Source organism: Hemicordylus capensis, chromosome 1 (genome assembly GCF_027244095.1).
Source record: "Hemicordylus capensis ecotype Gifberg chromosome 1, rHemCap1.1.pri, whole genome shotgun sequence".
Lineage (NCBI taxonomy): Eukaryota > Metazoa > Chordata > Lepidosauria > Squamata > Cordylidae > Hemicordylus > Hemicordylus capensis.
In genome coordinates, this window is record NC_069657.1 from 129372002 (window position 1) to 129390394 (window position 18393).

The following is an 18393-nucleotide window of genomic DNA, read 5'->3' on the forward strand; positions in this document are numbered from 1 at the left end:
TTCCGAGAGGTTCGGGGCTCTAGGACCCCCGAAAGGGCCTTTTTGGTTGCTGCCCCACTTCTTTGGAACTCTCTTCCCCTTCAGATTCATCTAGCCCCTTCCTTACTGATCTTTAAATCTCTGTTGAAGACTTTTCTTTTTCACCAGGCTTTTGCCCTGTAGTTTACTTCATTTGTTTTTGCTAGTTACTTTAATTTTTAATTTAGAATGTAATTTTTAATGTTGCCTTGTTTGCATGTTTTTGTGCACCGCCCAGAGTCTTTGGAGTGTGTGGGTATATTAAATGTTTCTAATAAATTTTCTTAAATACCCTGGGCATATGGATCATTGAGCAAGAGAGGACAACGACCAACCACGGGGGGGGGGGGTTTCCAAGGCACCCCCTTGGCCAAGGCATCCCCTTGCCTCTCCTATAGGAGAGGCATGCCCCTCTCCTCACCAGCCAGTGTTTCACTGAACCACTGGCTGGGTTGGGGAGGAAAGCCCAGCTAGCCAGCATTTCAATGAAACGCTGACTGTGGAGGATAGGAGAGAGTCCAAACGGACTCTCTCCTGTGTAGTGTCCACTTCCCCTGCATCTGACATCAGGTACCGAGGGCATAGCCAGTACCAGGAACCGGTCACCACCTGCAGAATTTCCCCAGTCAGCTATTCAACTGTTTGGAAGTTCTGCAAGGGCCGACCGGCTTGTCCCTAGTGCTGGCCATGCCCCCTGCACCTGATGTCATAAGAACATAAGGAAAGACCTGCTAGATCAAGCCTAAGGCCCATCTAGTCCAGCATCCTGTGTGCTTCACACAGTGGCCCACCAGATGCCTCTGGGAAGCCCACAGGCAAGAGCTGAAGCCATGCCCTCTCTCCTACTGCTACTCCCCTGCAACTGGAATTTAGAGGCATCTTGTCTCTGAGGCTGGAGGTGGCCTATAGCCCTCAGACTAGTAACCATTGATAGACCTCTCCTTGATGAATTTACCTAAACCCCTCTTAGAGCCATCCAGGCTGTTGGCTACCACCACATCTTGTAGCAGAGAATTCCATAGGTTGATTATACATTGTGTGAAAAAGTACTTCCTTTTGTCGGTCCTAAATTTCCCGGCAATCAGTTTCATGGGATGACCCCTGGTTCTAGTGTTATGAGAGAGGAAGGAAATTTTCTTTCTATCCACTTTCTCCACACCATGCATGACTTCCTAGATCTCAATCATGTCGCCCCTCAGTCGTCTTTTTTTCTAAACTAAAAAGCCCCAGATGTGTTAGCCTTGCCTTTGAGGGAAGGTGCTCTAGGCCCCTGATCATCTTGGTTGACCTCTTCTGCACCTTTTCCAGTAATACAATGTCCTTCTTAAGATATGGTGACTGTAATTGCACACAATGCAGGAGGTGTGGCTTGTGGGGAGCGCGCTTTGTGCACGCACTTGACAGTCGCAAGGGGCAGGTGAGCCATCAGCAGGACTATGTACTCCAGCCGCCGCAATGCTCACTACGCCCCTGCCCTGGGCCTAAGCAGCTTAAGGCTTTATAGGTTATAGCCAGCACCTTGTATTTTGTCTGGAAACTTATTGGTAGTAGTTCTTTTAATCTAGGAGTAATATGGTCTCTCCAAGATGACCCAGAGACCTACCTGGCTGCCACATTCTGTACCAACTGCAGTTTCCAGACTACATTCAAGGGCAACCCCACATACAGTGCATTGCAGTAGTCCAGTCTGGAGTTTACCAGCTTATGTGCTACTGTTCTGAGGTAGTTTATTTCAAGAAACGGACACCGCTGGTACATTAGCCAAAGCTGATAGCACCTCTTGCCACTGCCTCAACCTGAGACACTTAAAATAAACTACAAGGCAGTATTCCTTGGCTGGCATAGGATTATGTGTACTGTAGCTAATAGGGTTGCTGATCCTCCAGGATTGGCCAGGAATCTCCATGAATCAGCATTTGTGACTTAATGGCCTGATATTGTTGATTAAAGAAGTAGGGTGGGGGTAATCTTCAGAAATAGCTTTAGTCAGCGTTGGCAACTACCAGCTAGAGCCCTATTAAGCTTGGGGCAGGGGAAGGGCTTGCTTCCAGCCCTCATTAGGGCTGCCAACTCTTGACTGAAGCAGTGATGTCCTGTCAGGGCAGAGCAGGGAGGGGCCCAGAAAAAGAGACACAGGTGCAGCTTGTGGCAAGAAGAGAGCAAGGGGAGTGCAAACAAGCTTCACCGACAGCTCATTTTCACCCCGCCGTGCCCTGACCAGCCACCCCTGTACTGAATATTTCAATAGTCACCTGGGTTGCTTTCAGTAGTCACCTGGAGAGTGATGCCAGTTCCTGAAGACTCCAGAGCAATCCTGGAGGGTTAGCAACCCTAGAACCCACCCTTCTTAGTCTTATTGTATTCTTCTACATGACCTACCCAAACCCTCCCTTCATCATATGAGGTCACCCTCCTTTTTGGAGCTAGGCAGATGATGAATTTATTCTCATTCAAAATTCCTGAGTTTGGACTGGCATTGCACCATAAGGATCTGCTACCACAGGGAATCGCAAGAGAAGGGGGCGCTGATTTCAAGAGACCCCAGGAGAGAGTGATTACTGTTCTGGGCAAAAGCAAAGATGGACATGTTCCAATGAGTGGACAGGCTGGCAGAAAGCACGCTTTGGCAGCCTCTTTTCAGCAGCTGCCAAGACAGGGAGAGCTGTTGCTGGGGTACCCATCCCCGTGGCTTGTTTATATAGAGCAACCTGGCTGGGCAGCTTCTGTCATCTAGCTCCCATGACCTGACTCATGAGAGGTCCATGGGAGAAGGGGGATTGTCGTCACACATCATTAGAGATTCTGCCCAACACTCCTGTCCCTACAGATAGTTCTTCTCAATGAGTGGTATAGGGGCATCCCCATGGTCTGACACTCTCATGAGTGAGCGGTCCACTCAGGAACCGCATCTGTCGTCATTGCATATGTCAAATTGCTCCTTTCACAGGAGCAATGCTGATCCTGCTCTCTGGCCCTTCTCATGAGTAAGCCTAGGGGCTGCACAGGTACCCCCAAAGGGAAGGTGCTGGGGCCCCCTTCACCAACATCATCATAGAAAAAATAGACCTTACCCATTCCTGAATTCCTGGTTGGGGCTGCCTTTTAAACCTGATTCTGGGCATCAGGGCTGTCCTTAGAGAGCCCTGGCGGGGTGCAGGGCCTAGGGCAAATCAGCCAGTGTGGGGCCACCTTTCAGCTAATTCTAATGGGGATTAAAAGAGTGGGGCCCAGGGCAGTCACCCTGCTTGCCATGCCCTAAGGACAGGCCTGCCGGGCTTCACCCCCTGCCATATGTTGCCACCCCAGCATTCTAATGGGGTTGCCCCACTTACGTTGCCACCTTGAGTGCATGTCCTTGTGAACAAACATAATTGCCACTTCATTTGCAGAGAACAAATCTCTTAGTGCCCCTCTTGCCATCCCGCCCCCCTTCTCTCCTGATTGCCAGGAGGGGGGAGCAAGGGACATAGTGGGAAGAGGGAATGCCCTTGTGTGGCTTTGTTTTTTGACAGGCTTACAAGCTTGGGATGTCACATGGCATCGTCCCAGTTGCTGGGCAACTGCTTTGTTGGATTGGAGACAGAGGGGCGGAGTGCTCAGAGAGGCGGCCAGCAGGAAGTGCTACAGGCATGGAACGGGTGCTATCCCAAGCGGGACTGCACTGCCGTCTCTATTATTGTGGCTCCAGAAAGTACTGGTGCCATCAGTGTTCGGACATAATGCTGCCTCTGAAAAACCTCAGGTTATGGCAGCGAAACTCACTACAAACCGAAGGTTCAAATTGGAGTTTGGTGAGGCAAACTGCAGGTTGCTTTTGCTGTGAAAACATGGTTACATGCATTCAATCATAAGCAGAGTCCCAACCTCCACCCCATTTACCTCTGGTTCCACGTTATGTTCGAATGCGGCTGTAGTGTTTTCTTTTAAATTTGCATCAGATGTGTTTATGGAAAGCTGTTATTGTGCTGGGAAGCGTAGTGCAAAGACAGATGTACAGATCTTGCGTGATGAATCCACTGTGAATTTGAACTCACCTCTTTGGAACAGACATACAAACTTCCAAAGCAACCATTACCTCCAGTTTTCAGGAAAAGCCATCTGTATATTCTGCTGATTGGTTGGCCCTTCTGATGATGGTGTATTACACTGAAACATTTGCTTGGTTTTGTTTTAGCTCACAAGCTTTGGGTAAAAACCTGTAGGTTATTTTAATATCTTTTATGCAATATCTTCAGGTCATCCTGAAGTTTGTCTTTGGATCAGTGCAATGCGTATTTCAAAGCTACTTTCCTCCCACTTCCCCATCTGGCTGTGAAGAGTGTGGCTGGCCCTTGGGACAATCACTGAGCCACTCCCTTCTCACCCAAAACAAGTTTAAACAAACAAAAAAAGGCTTTAGTTAAAACACCAAATAAACGTTTACATAGATATGTCAGGTGCCTGGGGTGGGGGTGGGGACCTTGCCCCAAGTTGTGTGAGGAAAGGCAAACATCTGTGCTGAAGGTTGACTCAGGAGCATGTGTCAGTGGAGAGAAGTAGAGCTCCTCCCATAAAGAGAAACTTGCGCCTGCTACTGGAGGGAGATGTGCCTGTCTTCACTCATTGGGAGATCAGCAGGCAGATTGTCTTCCTTGCAGATTTTTATTGGCCCTGCAACCACAGCTTAACACAGTACATACCAACACTGAGTACTTCTGGTGGGCAGGAGAAGAGGATCAGAATCAGATGGCTCTAACCAGTTACTGCTCATGGGATGGCAGCAGTAGCAGCAGCCACCCAGTGTTTCCCACCAGTTTAGGAAATTCTTTGCTGTAGAGCAGCATACAGTTTAAGCAGTACTCATACTGGGGCCATAGCTCAATGGGAGAACATCCGTTTTGCATGCAGAAGGCCCCAGGCTCAATCCCTGGCATCTACAGGCTGGGAACGGAAACATCCCTGTCTGGAACCCTGGAGAACTGCTGCCATAGTCAATGTAGACCAGGGATTCTCAGTGTTGGGTCCCCAGATGTTTTTGGACTTCAACTCCCATAATCCCCAGCCCCAGTGGCCTTTGGTTGGGGATTCTGGGAATTGAAGTCCAGTAGCATCTGGGGGCCCAATGTTGAGAATCCTTGATGTAGACAATCCTGAGCTATTTAGACCAATGGGCTGCCTCAGTATAAAGCAGTGTCCTATGTGCCAGCAAATATGCCTGAGCAGCAAGAGCTTGAAATTGCAGCAGCAATAATAGTTTTGAAGGTATATGACTATTTTACCAATAACTTTGGGGTAGTTCTTATTCCATTGCTTTACCTGTTAGGTATCATGAACCCTGCTAACTGGGCAAAGAGGCACCTTTTACCGTGGTGATTCTCTTTATTTAGCAGGGGGAGAGTAACTGGCCCTGTCCACCCCCAGCACAGTACTTCCAGTGACTGTTGCTGGTGTCTATCTGATGTTTCTTTTTAGATTGTGAGCCCTTTGGGGACAGGGAGCCATCTTATTTGTTTTATTTCTCTTTGTAAACCGCCCTGAGCCATTTTTGGAAGGGCGGTATAGAAATCGAATTATTATTAATCATCATCATCATCATCATCATAGGAAGCTGCCTTATACCAAGTCAGACCATTGGTGCACCTGCAGCATCTCTCCAAGGTTTCAGGCAGGAATCTTTCCCATCCCTGCCTGGAAATGCCAGGGATTGAACCTGGGACCTTTTGCATGGCCAACAGATGCTCTAGCTGTGGCCCCATCCCCAACGATTAAATACATGGGTCTCCCATCCAGGCACTGAACCCACCAAGATGGCACAGGTTCAGCAAGGTGGCTCTAGTGTGTATCCTTAGACCATTTTCTGGAATATTCTATAGATATATCTGAGAAGGTAAATCGTGTTAAATTTGTGCGATACTGGAACTTCCAGGGGGGGTGGGGGGTGGAGGTGTGAAGCTGATAAAGCACAATCGTGGGATACTACAGACAGAATCCAATTCAGTATTATTCTTGGATGTGTATTAGAATGTAGAAGAAGAAATAGAAAAGATTGTGTGGGTCCATTTTCCCCGGAGTTCCAGCAGTACACCTGAAGAGCTGCCTTTCCTGCTTTGCCAGGTAGGGAAGGGAGAGAGTAGATCTTGCCACCATATTGTGCCATGGGGAGCTGCAACCCATAGCAGCTTTCACCTCTTTTCTTTTAGAGACCTGAGGACAAAAACTTAATAGGGACCTGAGAAGACTGAGCACTGTGGACAGTTGAGGACAGGAGACGTCTGTGGGATCTTTCTTATTATAACCCAAGATGTCCCACAATGGCCACTTGTGGCTCTTAAGCTGCAGTGTTATGGGAACTTACCTGATCCTGAAGTCAGTGGAACTTATTTCTGAATTAACATGCATAGGTTCAAGCAATAAATGATATTGTAATTGTATTCAGTTGTTGCTGATTGTATGTAAATTAATTGGCATACATTTCATGAGCAATGGTCCTTTGCCAAATTCTCCCAGCTAACAATCTGGGTCAGTGAATTCCAGGCCTTTGATAACAGAAACAAGCACAGTCAATTCTAATGGAAGACAAAGAAGAAGAATGGCAAATTGTGAGCTGAAAGGGGGAAGTATATAATCGGTCACACTTTATTTACAAAACCAAGTGATTCATACACTGCAATCTACAGGGCAGCGTAGGGCTGGTATTAGGAAAATAAAGGGCACACGCAGCAGGTAGTAAAAGGTGTCAGCAGGGAGTAATCTCCATTCCATGTCAATGGTTCTGGACGATGTAGAAGCCCTTGAAATAAACAGTAGGCAATCCAGGCTGATGTTGCAACTATGGTTTTGCTCAGGCAAGGGAACGGAATTCATTTTTAACGAGGGAAAGGGAGGCCAGCAATGTTTAGCCATGCCACCGCTGATGATTCTGCCTGCAGGCACCTTCCAGATGTTTACTTCCAGCGTCCTCCAACTTTGCCCTTGGCGCCAGCCTTCTTGCTGCTGTAATACAGAAAGGAAGAAAATACGTCAGTGGGCTTGCCACAGACATGTCCTTTCTAGCCCTTGTCCTTGCTATTTCAGTGAGGCACTCTACATTTCTGATCACCGGAGCAGACTGATCAGTTGTCCCTTCAGTTGGGTGCATCAGCATGTGAGTCGATGAAACAAATGCCCAGGAGATATTCTAGCTACTGCAGCTTTCACTTAAAGGGGGATGGCCAACTAGAAGCCTGCAGGTCAGATTTGACCCCTGAAGCCATTACCCACCATTTCCTGCATACAGAAAATTGCCAGAAATAACTATTCCATACTTAAATATGACATGTCTCTAAGAGTTTTGAATGTCCACATGTACTCCATAACGTATGGCTAAGTGGTGCCTAGTTACAGCCTGATCACCCATGAAGGAGATTGTATTCTCCAGCACCTAGACCATAGTGTGAGAAATAATGGCCCTCCAAAATAAAGAAGTTGGCCCTCCAAATAAAATAAAGAAGCTGGCCCTCCAAATAAAGACTTAAACTATTAATGGCAACAATGTGCAGAGATTGATCTAAAAGGGTCCCCCCCCCCACCGCCCCACTTACATCATGCTTGGTAGTTGGTACATTCCTAATGAACTGTGATGATTCACAAAGCATTCTTCAAACCTGCACATGCCTTTAAAGTTTACTGGGATAGGATCTATAATCTATTTTTCTTAAGGGCAAGAGCAACAAGGAATAGGCACCCTTACAGTTATCCAGCTAAGGTTCAAATTACTTTCATATTACTTTATTTGGCAAGCAAAGGAAACGATACCCAAAACATGCATGGCACTTACCTTTCTGCTGTGAGCTAGATGCACAGGTGAATTCCAGGTGAGTAAGTTAGTTTAGTGTTAGAGTCTCTAATCACTGGCAGTAATGCGTCCCTCCTGTGATGCTTGTATATTGTTCATTTCCAACCTTCCTATTTCAAGCACCCAATGATAGTGCTCCTTGAAGTTACTGAGCCATGTATACACTATTTAACCCTGGATGATACTAAAAGTTGCCCTGTGAGCCAACTTAGATTAGTACCTAGAGTTTGATGTTTAGGGCTTTGAATGTTTGCTCCTTTTGAAGCTTCCACTGAAATCCAGGGAACAGGGAAGGTGTTCAGATGCAACAGCAATAAGAAATAATTTTAATGCTTACACAGTTACCAGTACCCGTGGATTTGTTCAGCAGGAGCTTCACCAGTGGAAGGATCTGCCATAGTCTTGCGCGCACACACAACACACATACTTACCTGTCAATTAACTTTAAAATGACACTTAGTGCAGAAAACAAACCTTATACATGACAGATAAACAGCTAACACCTGTTTTCTTAGACAGTAGACTATTTGGAACCACAATCCTATACAGTTATGTGCTGTAATATGCATCTACAGTGCCCATGTAACAAACATTGTGACATTGCACTGGTGTCGTAGGCAGATTTGATATGTCTTGCTTTGAGTACTGCTTTGCTGGCACAGTAAGGCTTTGGAACAAATTGATAACTTTCAGTAAACTCAAAGTCCCCCATCTCAGCGGCTGCTTTGCTGGTCTTATTATCTCTGGGGTAATCGAGATAATATTTTCTTCAAACTTGTCAGACATCCCTTTTATTTAAAAGGACCCTGCCTTATAATAAAGGCCTGTCTCTTAATCCAGAATGCCACAGCTTAAGTTCACAATACCTTTTCATCCTTAAAATCTGAATCATGCAGATCTACTTAATTTTAATTTCATTTATTTTTATTTTAATAATTTGTTTTAATACTTGTTTTATGCTACTGTTTTTATTGTGTTTGTTTTATGCTACTGTTTTTATTATTTCGTGTATTTTAATCTATGTTGATTTTTAAATATTGTTTCAAATTTTGTACACCACCTAGAGATGTACATATCAGGCAGTATAAAAATATGATAATAAGATAAACAGATAGATAAATAAACAGATAAATAAATGCTTTGATTGTGTGTGTCTCTGCAACATCCCGTGCCTTGTCTGAGTTTTTATATTGTTTATGGATAAGATGGAGTATTTAAAAAGGCTGTGGGACATGCACAAATTCAAGTTTGGAATGGCATGCTCTGAATATTTTTCACTATATAATTATATGAATTCCCTAACTAGATATGTCATTTTAGAAGGGGAAAATAGCCTCCATATGAGGTTTGCAAAATAAAATATATGACTAATATCCTTACTGCTTCAGAACATGGTAGTTCTGATTGTGCAGTTGTAAAACACTGTGGCCCAAATTGCTAACAGACTTAACCTCTGCATCCTAAATGAGTCCTCCATCAAAAACAACTTCCCCTCCGAATTCACTTTCTGGGCTGGGACCAAAATGAGTGACGATATGTAATTGTCTCTGAAAACCTGCTCCAATTCACAGACTGCTTTGAGGCAATCCCCCAATTTGACAGTGATCACTTCCCAGTCTCCCTATGCCTAAAACCCTTTGTCCAGCAACCCCATGCTGAGGCACTATATCAACCACAAATTCTACCAGTAGGAAGAACCTGCCGCATTAAATAGTCCCCCAACTGGACAAAGCAATGAAGTGAACAACTCACTTCAGAAAGAACACTTTAAATGTATCCGTCTTTCTCTGAGTTCTGCAGAACCCTCCACCTCAATCCTAGAGGGCTACAGTAACCTAGTGCAGGAACTACAAAAGCACCTAACTCATGAAACCATTGCCTGCACCTCTCTAAACCATGGTTTGACCTAGAAAGCTCTGAAGCAAAAAAGAAAGAAAGAAAAAGAAAAGCTCATTGCCAATTACAACGCCTATAAAACCAACACAGGACCAGCGACTGCACAGGACTTTCTTAAGCAAAAGAAGCAATATAAGCAACTACTCAAACACAAGAAAAGAGACACCATGAAAGACTCCTAGTCACATCTCATCCAAGAAGTCAGAACCAATGACTCGGCTGGCGGATCACTGCGGATCACCTCAGCTATAGCCTGACACATCTGGACAGCTGTATTCCACCAGAGGTCTGCGAAAGGCACTTTAGTGAACTGTACAGAGATCAAGAAGGGGACCTTGGATGCCCCCAGCAAGACACAGAGGACCTGCCTCTAGAGGTGACGCTAGCAGAGGTCATGGATCTGATTTCTCTACTAAGACTTGGGAAGGCTCCTGGTGAAAATCTAATCCCTGCTGAGAGAATCAAAAACAACTCAGCATAGTGGGCTCCCATTCTGGACTTGCTGTTTACATTCATTGACAAGCACGGTCGTATCCCTGAGGACTGGGGGCTAGCAGTCATTGTTCAAAAAAGGTAGGAGGGATGACCCAGCAAACTATAGACCCATCAGCCTGCTTAGCATTATGAGCAAACTCTATGCCAGACACTTATATTGGAATCTTAGAGACTGGCTGGAACAAGAAAACCTCCTAAAGGATGAGCAGGCCAGATTCAGGGAGGAACGATCCACCATTAACCAGCGCCTAGTACTTCAGCACCTAATTGATGAATACTCCACTCACAATACAGTCTCCCTGTATGCAGCCTTCATAGACCTGAAGTCCGCACTTGACTCCATTTCCTGAGCCAAATGGTGGGAAAGCCTGGAAGCCTCTTTGACTGATTGGTGCCCGCTATCTCTAATTCATACTCTCCATGATGGCTCATCCCTGAAAGTCAGATGCAACCCCCCAAGGTCATCTGTCAAGCGCCGTCCCACCTGTAAGGGTGTCAAACAAGGCTGCATACTCACCCCACTCCTATTCAACTTCTACAAAAATGCCATGGTGGGCCACTTAAGTAATCTGGACTTTCACCTCCTCAAACTGGCAGAGAAACACATCTCCATTCTGCTTTACCCAGACAATGCAGCAATTCTCTCCAGGACCCCATAGGGCTTAGAAGAGCTCTGGGGGCACTCGCGTGTTACTGTAAGGAGGACCACCTGGAAATAAACTACCACAAAACCAAAATCATGGCCTTTGCCAGGGGACCAAAGACACACTCATGGTGCATAAGTGGGAACATAATAGAGCAGGTCTCATACTTTAAATGTGTGGACCGTTCCAGAGGCCATTCTAAAGGCCTCCAGACTAGTCCAGACACGGGGACCAGTTCGGACACCTCCCTGCCGCCCCTTTCCCCATTCCTTGGCAAAAGGCTTCAGAAAGCCTGACTGTGCATGTGCATGTCACGCCTGCGCATCACCTGCGTGCATACATCAGATGTATGCACATGTGCGAGACGTATGCACACACGTGACACGCAGATGTGATGTGTGCACACGCAGTCAGGTTTTCTGAAGCCTTTTGCCTACAATGGGGGAAGGGGCAGCAGGGAGGTGTCTGGACTGGTCCCCGTGTCTGGACTAGTCTGGAGGCCTTTAGAATGGCCTCTGGAACGGTCCACACACATCCCTAAGAAAGACCACTCTCGTGTATTTAAAGTATGAGACCTGTTCTATTGTCTTCCCACTTATGCACCATGAGTGTATATGCACCGTGGTCCCCAGTGCTGGACCACGGAGGTGCGGTTCCGTGCACACCTCTAGTCTTTCTTGCATCTGGCACTAGGAAAGCCCATAGCAGTTATGCTGCCCAGAAGGCCCAGAGAAGTGCTGCAGCCATCCTAAAACAATTTTTGGTCAAAAGGAGACTACTATATACCTGCAGCCCTTAAACTATTTGAGGCTAAGTCGCTGGTGCAACTTATCTATGGAGCCCAGCTAGGCCCCTTCTCCAACATCGCCACCCTGGAGCTGTCCATAATCTCTGGCTAAGACTATCCTTCCCAATGGGCCAAGCCCCCCTAATCCTGGAGGATGGATACCAATCCACATGGAAGTGAACTCTGCTGGCAAAAATATTGTTTGGGCTCTCCCTGCCCCACCTACTTTCCCTAGGATATAAGCAGGCCAGGGCCCTTCTTAAGCAGCGCATGATGGGCATGGTGCACCAAAACGACTTAGGCAGGGCCCCAAATCTCCCCATCACTGAAAGCCTAAAGTACCTAGTGACACCCGCTACTTATCTTAGCCCTAACCACAGAAGAGCCTTCACCCTGGCTCGCTGCAGCGCCCTCCCTTTGGTGTTAGATGGAAGTTGCAGGACGATCCCCCTCCCACAATGCTTGTGCCCCTGCGACGGTGGGCAAGTTGAAACCTCTGAGCATGTCCTCCCTCTACTGCCTGTTTTATAGAGACAACCGCAATACCCTCATCCTCTCACTACGGTTGCCAGTCCACACAGGCCAGTTCAACGTATCATTACTACTCTCGAACGACAACTTCCTTATAACATACAATGTTGCCAGGTCCTGCGCAGCAGCATGCAAAATGTGCCGGGACCTGACTGCCAACAAGAGTTAATCAGGGCCAACATGGCTCATGCCTGTACTGGGGCCTCTACTCTCCTGCTCCCCAGTCCTACAGTTCTTATCTTTATTTTAACTTAAAGTTTAATCCTAATCTTAACTAATTTTATAGTTTTCTATAGATCTTGGTTTACAGCAATACTATAACTTTTATGTTATCACCTTCAAAGTGTTTTAAACAATATAGCTGTAAATCTCTTAGTGTCTACGTTTTTACATTATCACATCTCAAATTTTTAATTAATTTCATAGCTTTTCATAGTTCTTAGTTTGATTTTAGTATTATCACCTTCTGATTCTATAGTCACTATCTTCACAGCCCTTATAGGCATAAAGTTTTAAGCTTCCATTTTTGATGACAGTTTGTATGTTTGCCTTATGCTGGTCAAAGACCATAATAAATATGATATATTAATTTTAATTAATTGATTGATTAATTAGGAACATAGGAAGCTGCCAATACTGAGTCAGACCATAGGTCCATCTAGCGCAGTATTGTCTACTCAGACTGGCAGCAGCTTCTCCATGGTTGCAGGCAGGAATCTCTCTCAGCCCTATCTTGGAGATGCCAGGAACCTTCTTGTGTTCCTGGAACCCAAGAACTTGCAACCTTCTGCTCTTCCCAGAGCGGCTCCATCCCCTGAGGGGAATATCTTACAGTTCTCACACATCAAGTCTCCCATTCATATGCAACCTGGGTGGACCCTGCTTAGCTAAGGGGACAAGTCATACTTGCTACCACAAGACCAGCTCATGGTAGCACTGTAGCAAGTAAATCATACAGTGTTCCTGTGGTGGTGGTGGTGGTGGTGGTGGTGGTGGTGGAAGCAAGTTTAGAATTTGCGCTTGCTTTTCTGTGTATCAATCAATGATGCCAGCCTGAACCCTTGCATGATTCCATATAGACCTGTACATGAAGAACAGCATCTAAGAGTTCCTTTCCTCTTCTACCTGCTCTCTGTGCTTGCCCCCCCCCCCCATTTTCTACTGCTTCTTCTACTGGTAGCATTTATCTCTGATGTATTAGGTTTCTTAATGAACACATGCAACAACTGAAGACACAGACCAAAACAAGCAGGAAACAATTTAAATTAGAGAAGGGAAAGAAAAGGTCATACGACCAGTTAAAAGAACCCATTAGCCCTGGTCACATGGTGTGCATGTGGCAGCAGCAAACCTGGATATTAGTGTTATTACATCCTGTTCCTTACAATCTTGGAAGCAGCATAACTCCCTTCACAAAAGAAGTTCTTGTGCTTGAAAACGCAAGCCACTTGAAAGAGGAATATATCCACATATTACTCTTGCAGAGATTGTCAGAAAAGGAGTGGGTTCTTTTGCATTAGATCCACTTCAGTTTTACCAATGTTTTCTGAAGAGAAGGAAGAGGGATGGAATTGGCCGTTCTGTTTTCACCTCTCCCCCTTCCAAGAAGAAAACTTGGGCTGCAAAACTAAAGTGACTGCTGCAAACACCTGAGCAGATGTTCCAGACCATGGGCTGGGAAAGGGATACTGGTACTTACTGTTTCTGGGCCTGATCAATTCGGTTCCTGAGGGTGGTGATCTGCAAACAACATACATGACTAGGGTTTTCAAAATGATCTAGTTTCCCATGATGGAGGGAAGGTTTTTACCTGATAGGAGAGCTGCTGAATGCAGCTGGGATGAGATCTTAAAGGCTTCCTTCTTGGGGGGTGGGAGGGAACTGAGAGACAAAGACACTGCTAACTGGCAGTAAACCTAACAGCAAACATGTTATTTTCATGTCTTTCTTTCTTTCTTTTATTTATACACCACCCCAGACTTCTGTCTCTGGACAGTTTACAGCAAGGTAATGGTCAAAGAAACCAGGGACTCCAATGAGTTAGAAATACTATAATTTTAATCCTTTAAAAATATTGTTTATTTCACAAAACCTGTTTATCTGTGAGATAAACCTGTGAGATGTGTGTCGTTAAACTGTGGCAGTGAAACAAGAATGAGAAATCAGTTTAAAAACTGATTCACTGCTCTGTGATTTTAAATTGGCCCTAATAAAGGTATTATTTTAGGGCTCCCGAAATTAGCTGTCTATTGATGTGTGCCATCTGTCTCTACGTAATCAAATTTTTCTCCCACCCATCATCTTTGCTGGAGATTTACCAGCCAGTTAGCAAACATTTATTTGGAAGACACAAACTGCCCTGTAATGATGAAGAACTGGAAACAGAGAGATTCCAAAGCTGGAAGGTTAACCAATCTGCTCATCAGTAAGGCTTCTTCTGAGAGTTGCCATAATGGAAGACGGAAGGTCACATCAGCCTCCACTCCACATAACTCAACACATTTCCAAAAAAGGAGGGGGAACACTGCATTTAGAAAGAGAAACTGGAATGGATGGGCACTATTGAACTAAGAGGCTTTATGAAGGTTAGATTCCAAAAGCCTATGGCAATGTAAATAGTCCAGTGCATACAATTGTCAGGGTTGAAGAAGCCACCTGTAGAACTGAGGGCCCCTTTATATGCTACCGCAACAGGACAATGGCTGGTTCCCTGTGGATTCTTCTCATGCTTTGCTAATGTACAAAAACCAGAACCACATGGGTGAGCACAGTCGCATGGATCTTTCTGACCTAATTGTCACCCAGCTGAGAGAAAGAGCAAGGATTTGGTCCAAAGGACCACATGATTAATCCAACCCTTATGGTTCTGACTGTCATGAACCCTGAGTCTGACATGGAGGAGTCACAGGGTGAAAGGATCATAAGCCCTGAGCTGGACACCAGGGGCTCATGAAGTGAAGTGGCTGTCACCTCTGAGCCTGACTCTGACTGAGAGGACTTGTAGGACGAGGCAAGCTTCGAGGGGCCCTCACACCCACCGGTGGAAATGCCAGCACCTGCTGACCCCTTCAACACACCCTTCCCTGTGTACTCTGAGGATAAACCCAAAGCACCCCAATCCCCACCAGCAACCACCCAGCTACCCCACTGCTAGTGCTTAAGAGGGTGCAGCCCCTTTAAGACATTCCAGGCTTTGGTGGGGCTGCCATGCTGGCTCTGTATTTAAGACCTCTGTTTGCCTCCACCATTTCCTTGTTGTGGATGTGGGCTACCTTGAGGCTTCTCCTGACCCTTTGCTCTTTTTTTTTTAGATTTCAGTGTTGTCTCCTCCTAAGGGGCTGATCTTTGAGTTTTGGCCCTTTGCCTGTTTCGACTCAGACTTCCCTGCCCTAATGATCTTTGGCTCTTGACCTCCAGCATCTTTGACTTTGCCTTGCCTGCTCTCATAGTGTGCTTCCTGCCATACCTGACGTGCCCAAGTATGACACTGACTTCCAAAAAGGAAAATAACACGAGGAAAGTAGCCTCTGTATTCCTATGGTAATATATGTGGGAGTCCTACAGAAATGCATTGGCTCTGAACGTCTTGATCAGAATCATGGCCTGTTCTCACAAAGTGACCTTAGTGCCAGCCCACTCAGCAAGCCATTTAGCTAGTCAAAACAAGAGTTCCCAAAGGATAAAGAAAGGTTAAAGGTAGAATGTATTGACCACCGATAAAAGCATGATAAAAATGCCAAACCAACTCCCAGACTGTGATAATCTCTGTAGGTTTTTTGTCTTTTATGAATGGAGTTCTGTATTCAGTTATGATGGAAATTGAATTTCATGTTTGTGAAAGCCAAGAACAGCAAAAAATAACAGCATCTTTCCAGTTTCTCTGGTTGCTATGTGGTGGATGTTCCCCAGCCTCTAAGAAATATGTTGGGAGAAAGATCTAATTTTTCAACAGATCACTGCAAAATAAAACTTTCATTACCCCTGTTCATTTCCTTCTAAGTAAACTGTCAGTCCAAAAAGTGATCAACCAACAGTTCAGTTCTTTGTATGTGGAAATAGACACAGTATGTAAACCAAATAGTTATCATTTCAACCTTGTCTGCCATTTTGGATTTGCAGGGCCAAGCTTCTTCTATGGCAAGCAGAAACAAGAGACTCTGGCACTGGAAGCAACAGAACAACACGAACAAGGAAAGCTTGCCTGCCTGACATACTTACTCGTGGATATTTTAAAACTGCCTCAAAGAAATAAGCTCATGAATGGCTCTTGGGTTTTTCTTTTCAAACCAGGTATTTCTTAAGGAACTAGTTTAGCTTTGCTTATCCATTTAACCTCAGTGTTTGGGACTTACCTTCACTGCTCAACCTGCAGTAAGTTGAAGACAGCAGGCATGGCACTAAATCTCGGCAAAGATAGGCAAGAAAGAGGCAAGCACTGGAAAGCAAGGGTTTGCTCTCACTTTAAAACAATCTTCATTTTTGTTATTTCTTACTTTCTTGTTTCTTTTGTCTGCCCTGCCTTTTTACATATTATGAACCTTGCCCTGCTATCATAACTTTCCTTCTATGATACACATATCTACCTCTGCATTCCTCTTGCGATTACATCTGATCCAAGAGCATCTAGTCCAACATTCTGGCTTGGATCTGAAGAACCACAAACAGTATTCCACTCATGAAACTTGACTCTCCTGCTCAATGCCATTTTGGAGTACCAATAGCATTTGATGTGGTGTAGCAGGCTGCAGTGATGGAATCAGCACAAATGCAAGTGCCTTCTATTGATGCAAGTTTTCCACTTGATCGAAGCTTTTGCTTTCGATAGCAGCCAGACAGAGTCTCTGTAAGAACATGACAGGAGAAAACCAAACCATCTTCCCAACTAGTCACTGATTCTCAATAACCTCAGACCTGTGGGATGCACTCCCATTGGGGAGGGACTATTGAAATATATTATTTTCTCCTATAAAATTGGTTTTTCTGTGACTGTACAAGTGCCACTTGGGTAGACAATACTTCTCTACTGATCCTGCCTTCCATTCCCAGTCCTCCACTTTGTGACACCATCCACCTAAGCTGTATTGATGCCTGTTCTAGAAGCACAGCAGTTATATTCTACAATGTGTAGTATTGCATCTCTATTCAATTGCCTCAACCTGATCTGAATGAAAAATAGTGAGAGAAATATAAAAACACACCCAAGGCTCAGTTTCTTGCTCTCTGTGCCAGGAAGTGAATGCCAGCCTGCTGTCTATCTCCGTGAAGCTGGAGCACCTGGACTCTCACCATGCAAGAGATGCATGCATGTAAACAGCCTTTGCTGCTTTTGGCATGTGAGTGAACTCTTTGTACTTACAACTTAGACAGTGCCTCCACCCTGCAACGTAGTGATAAAATCTAAGAGAGATCAAGATAAGTACATTGGCTTTGGGGTACTTTTCAGATCCCGATGTTTGCAATGAGATAAACAATCCAAAACAACATTTTAAGGCAGTCAGGATCCTGATCTATCATGCCTGTGAGCAAATTTCGAAGGACTAACATTCCAGGCCCAGGCAAATACTCAAAAGAGACCTCATTAATAAATAATCAATCTACATGTGTCTTCAAAGTACAGAGTCCCACACATGGTAGGGTAGTGGGATTCTGCACATACCCCGGATCTCTTTTTTCTCTAGACTCAGATCACCATGTGCATTGTGTGCAACATGTGTACTGCTTATGCATGTGCCAAGGCCCAGTAATGCATGAATGAACTGCAGGTTATGTAGGTTGGCACAATTGGAACTGTACACATGTCAAGAGAGTGTTGCTCTCATATCACACGGTGGGCAAACAGAGACATGGCAGATTGCAGAGAAATGTAGAATACTTTTTTTCCTGACCAACATGAAGAAATCAACAGCACCCTTGTTAGCATGGCAGACAGTAGTGGCCTCTCTGTCTCTCTAGATGTAGATGAGGAAGTGAGCATGACATACAAGTAAGAGAGGTGAGGAATGTCAGAAATAGGGATTAACATTAAACGCCTAGTTATTTTAATCCAGTGCTGCTCAGAGGTATAAATCCATAGAGGTTCTTGACCCTCTTTCTTGATTTCTGTGATGGAAAATAAAACCATGAAATTAGACATCTTGTTTGTGAAGGCATTATATGATGGAGATAGGCAGATGACTATGTCTAAAACCCATATCATACACCAGGTACAT

The 18393-nt window shown here is 45.1% G+C and overlaps 1 protein-coding gene across 20 annotated transcripts in view; it reads right to left on the reverse strand.

Moving 5' to 3' along the window:
* Positions 1–6612: 6612 nt before the first annotated feature.
* The window catches only part of TNNT3 (troponin T3, fast skeletal type), a 55989-nt gene continuing 44208 nt past the window's right edge, over positions 6613–18393 (reverse strand). For 19 of the 20 annotated variants that reach the window (XM_053253911.1, XM_053253892.1, XM_053253927.1 and 16 more), the window contains 2 exons: positions 17541–17581; positions 6613–6990 (listed from right to left, as the gene is read on the reverse strand). In XM_053253911.1, the coding sequence (XP_053109886.1) occupies positions 6942–6990; positions 17541–17581 (90 nt within the window). In that variant the 3' untranslated portion in view covers positions 6613–6941. Of the gene's footprint in view, positions 6991–13883; positions 13925–17540; positions 17582–18393 lie in introns of all 20 variants that reach the window. The other variant, XM_053253903.1, reaches the window with a different exon arrangement.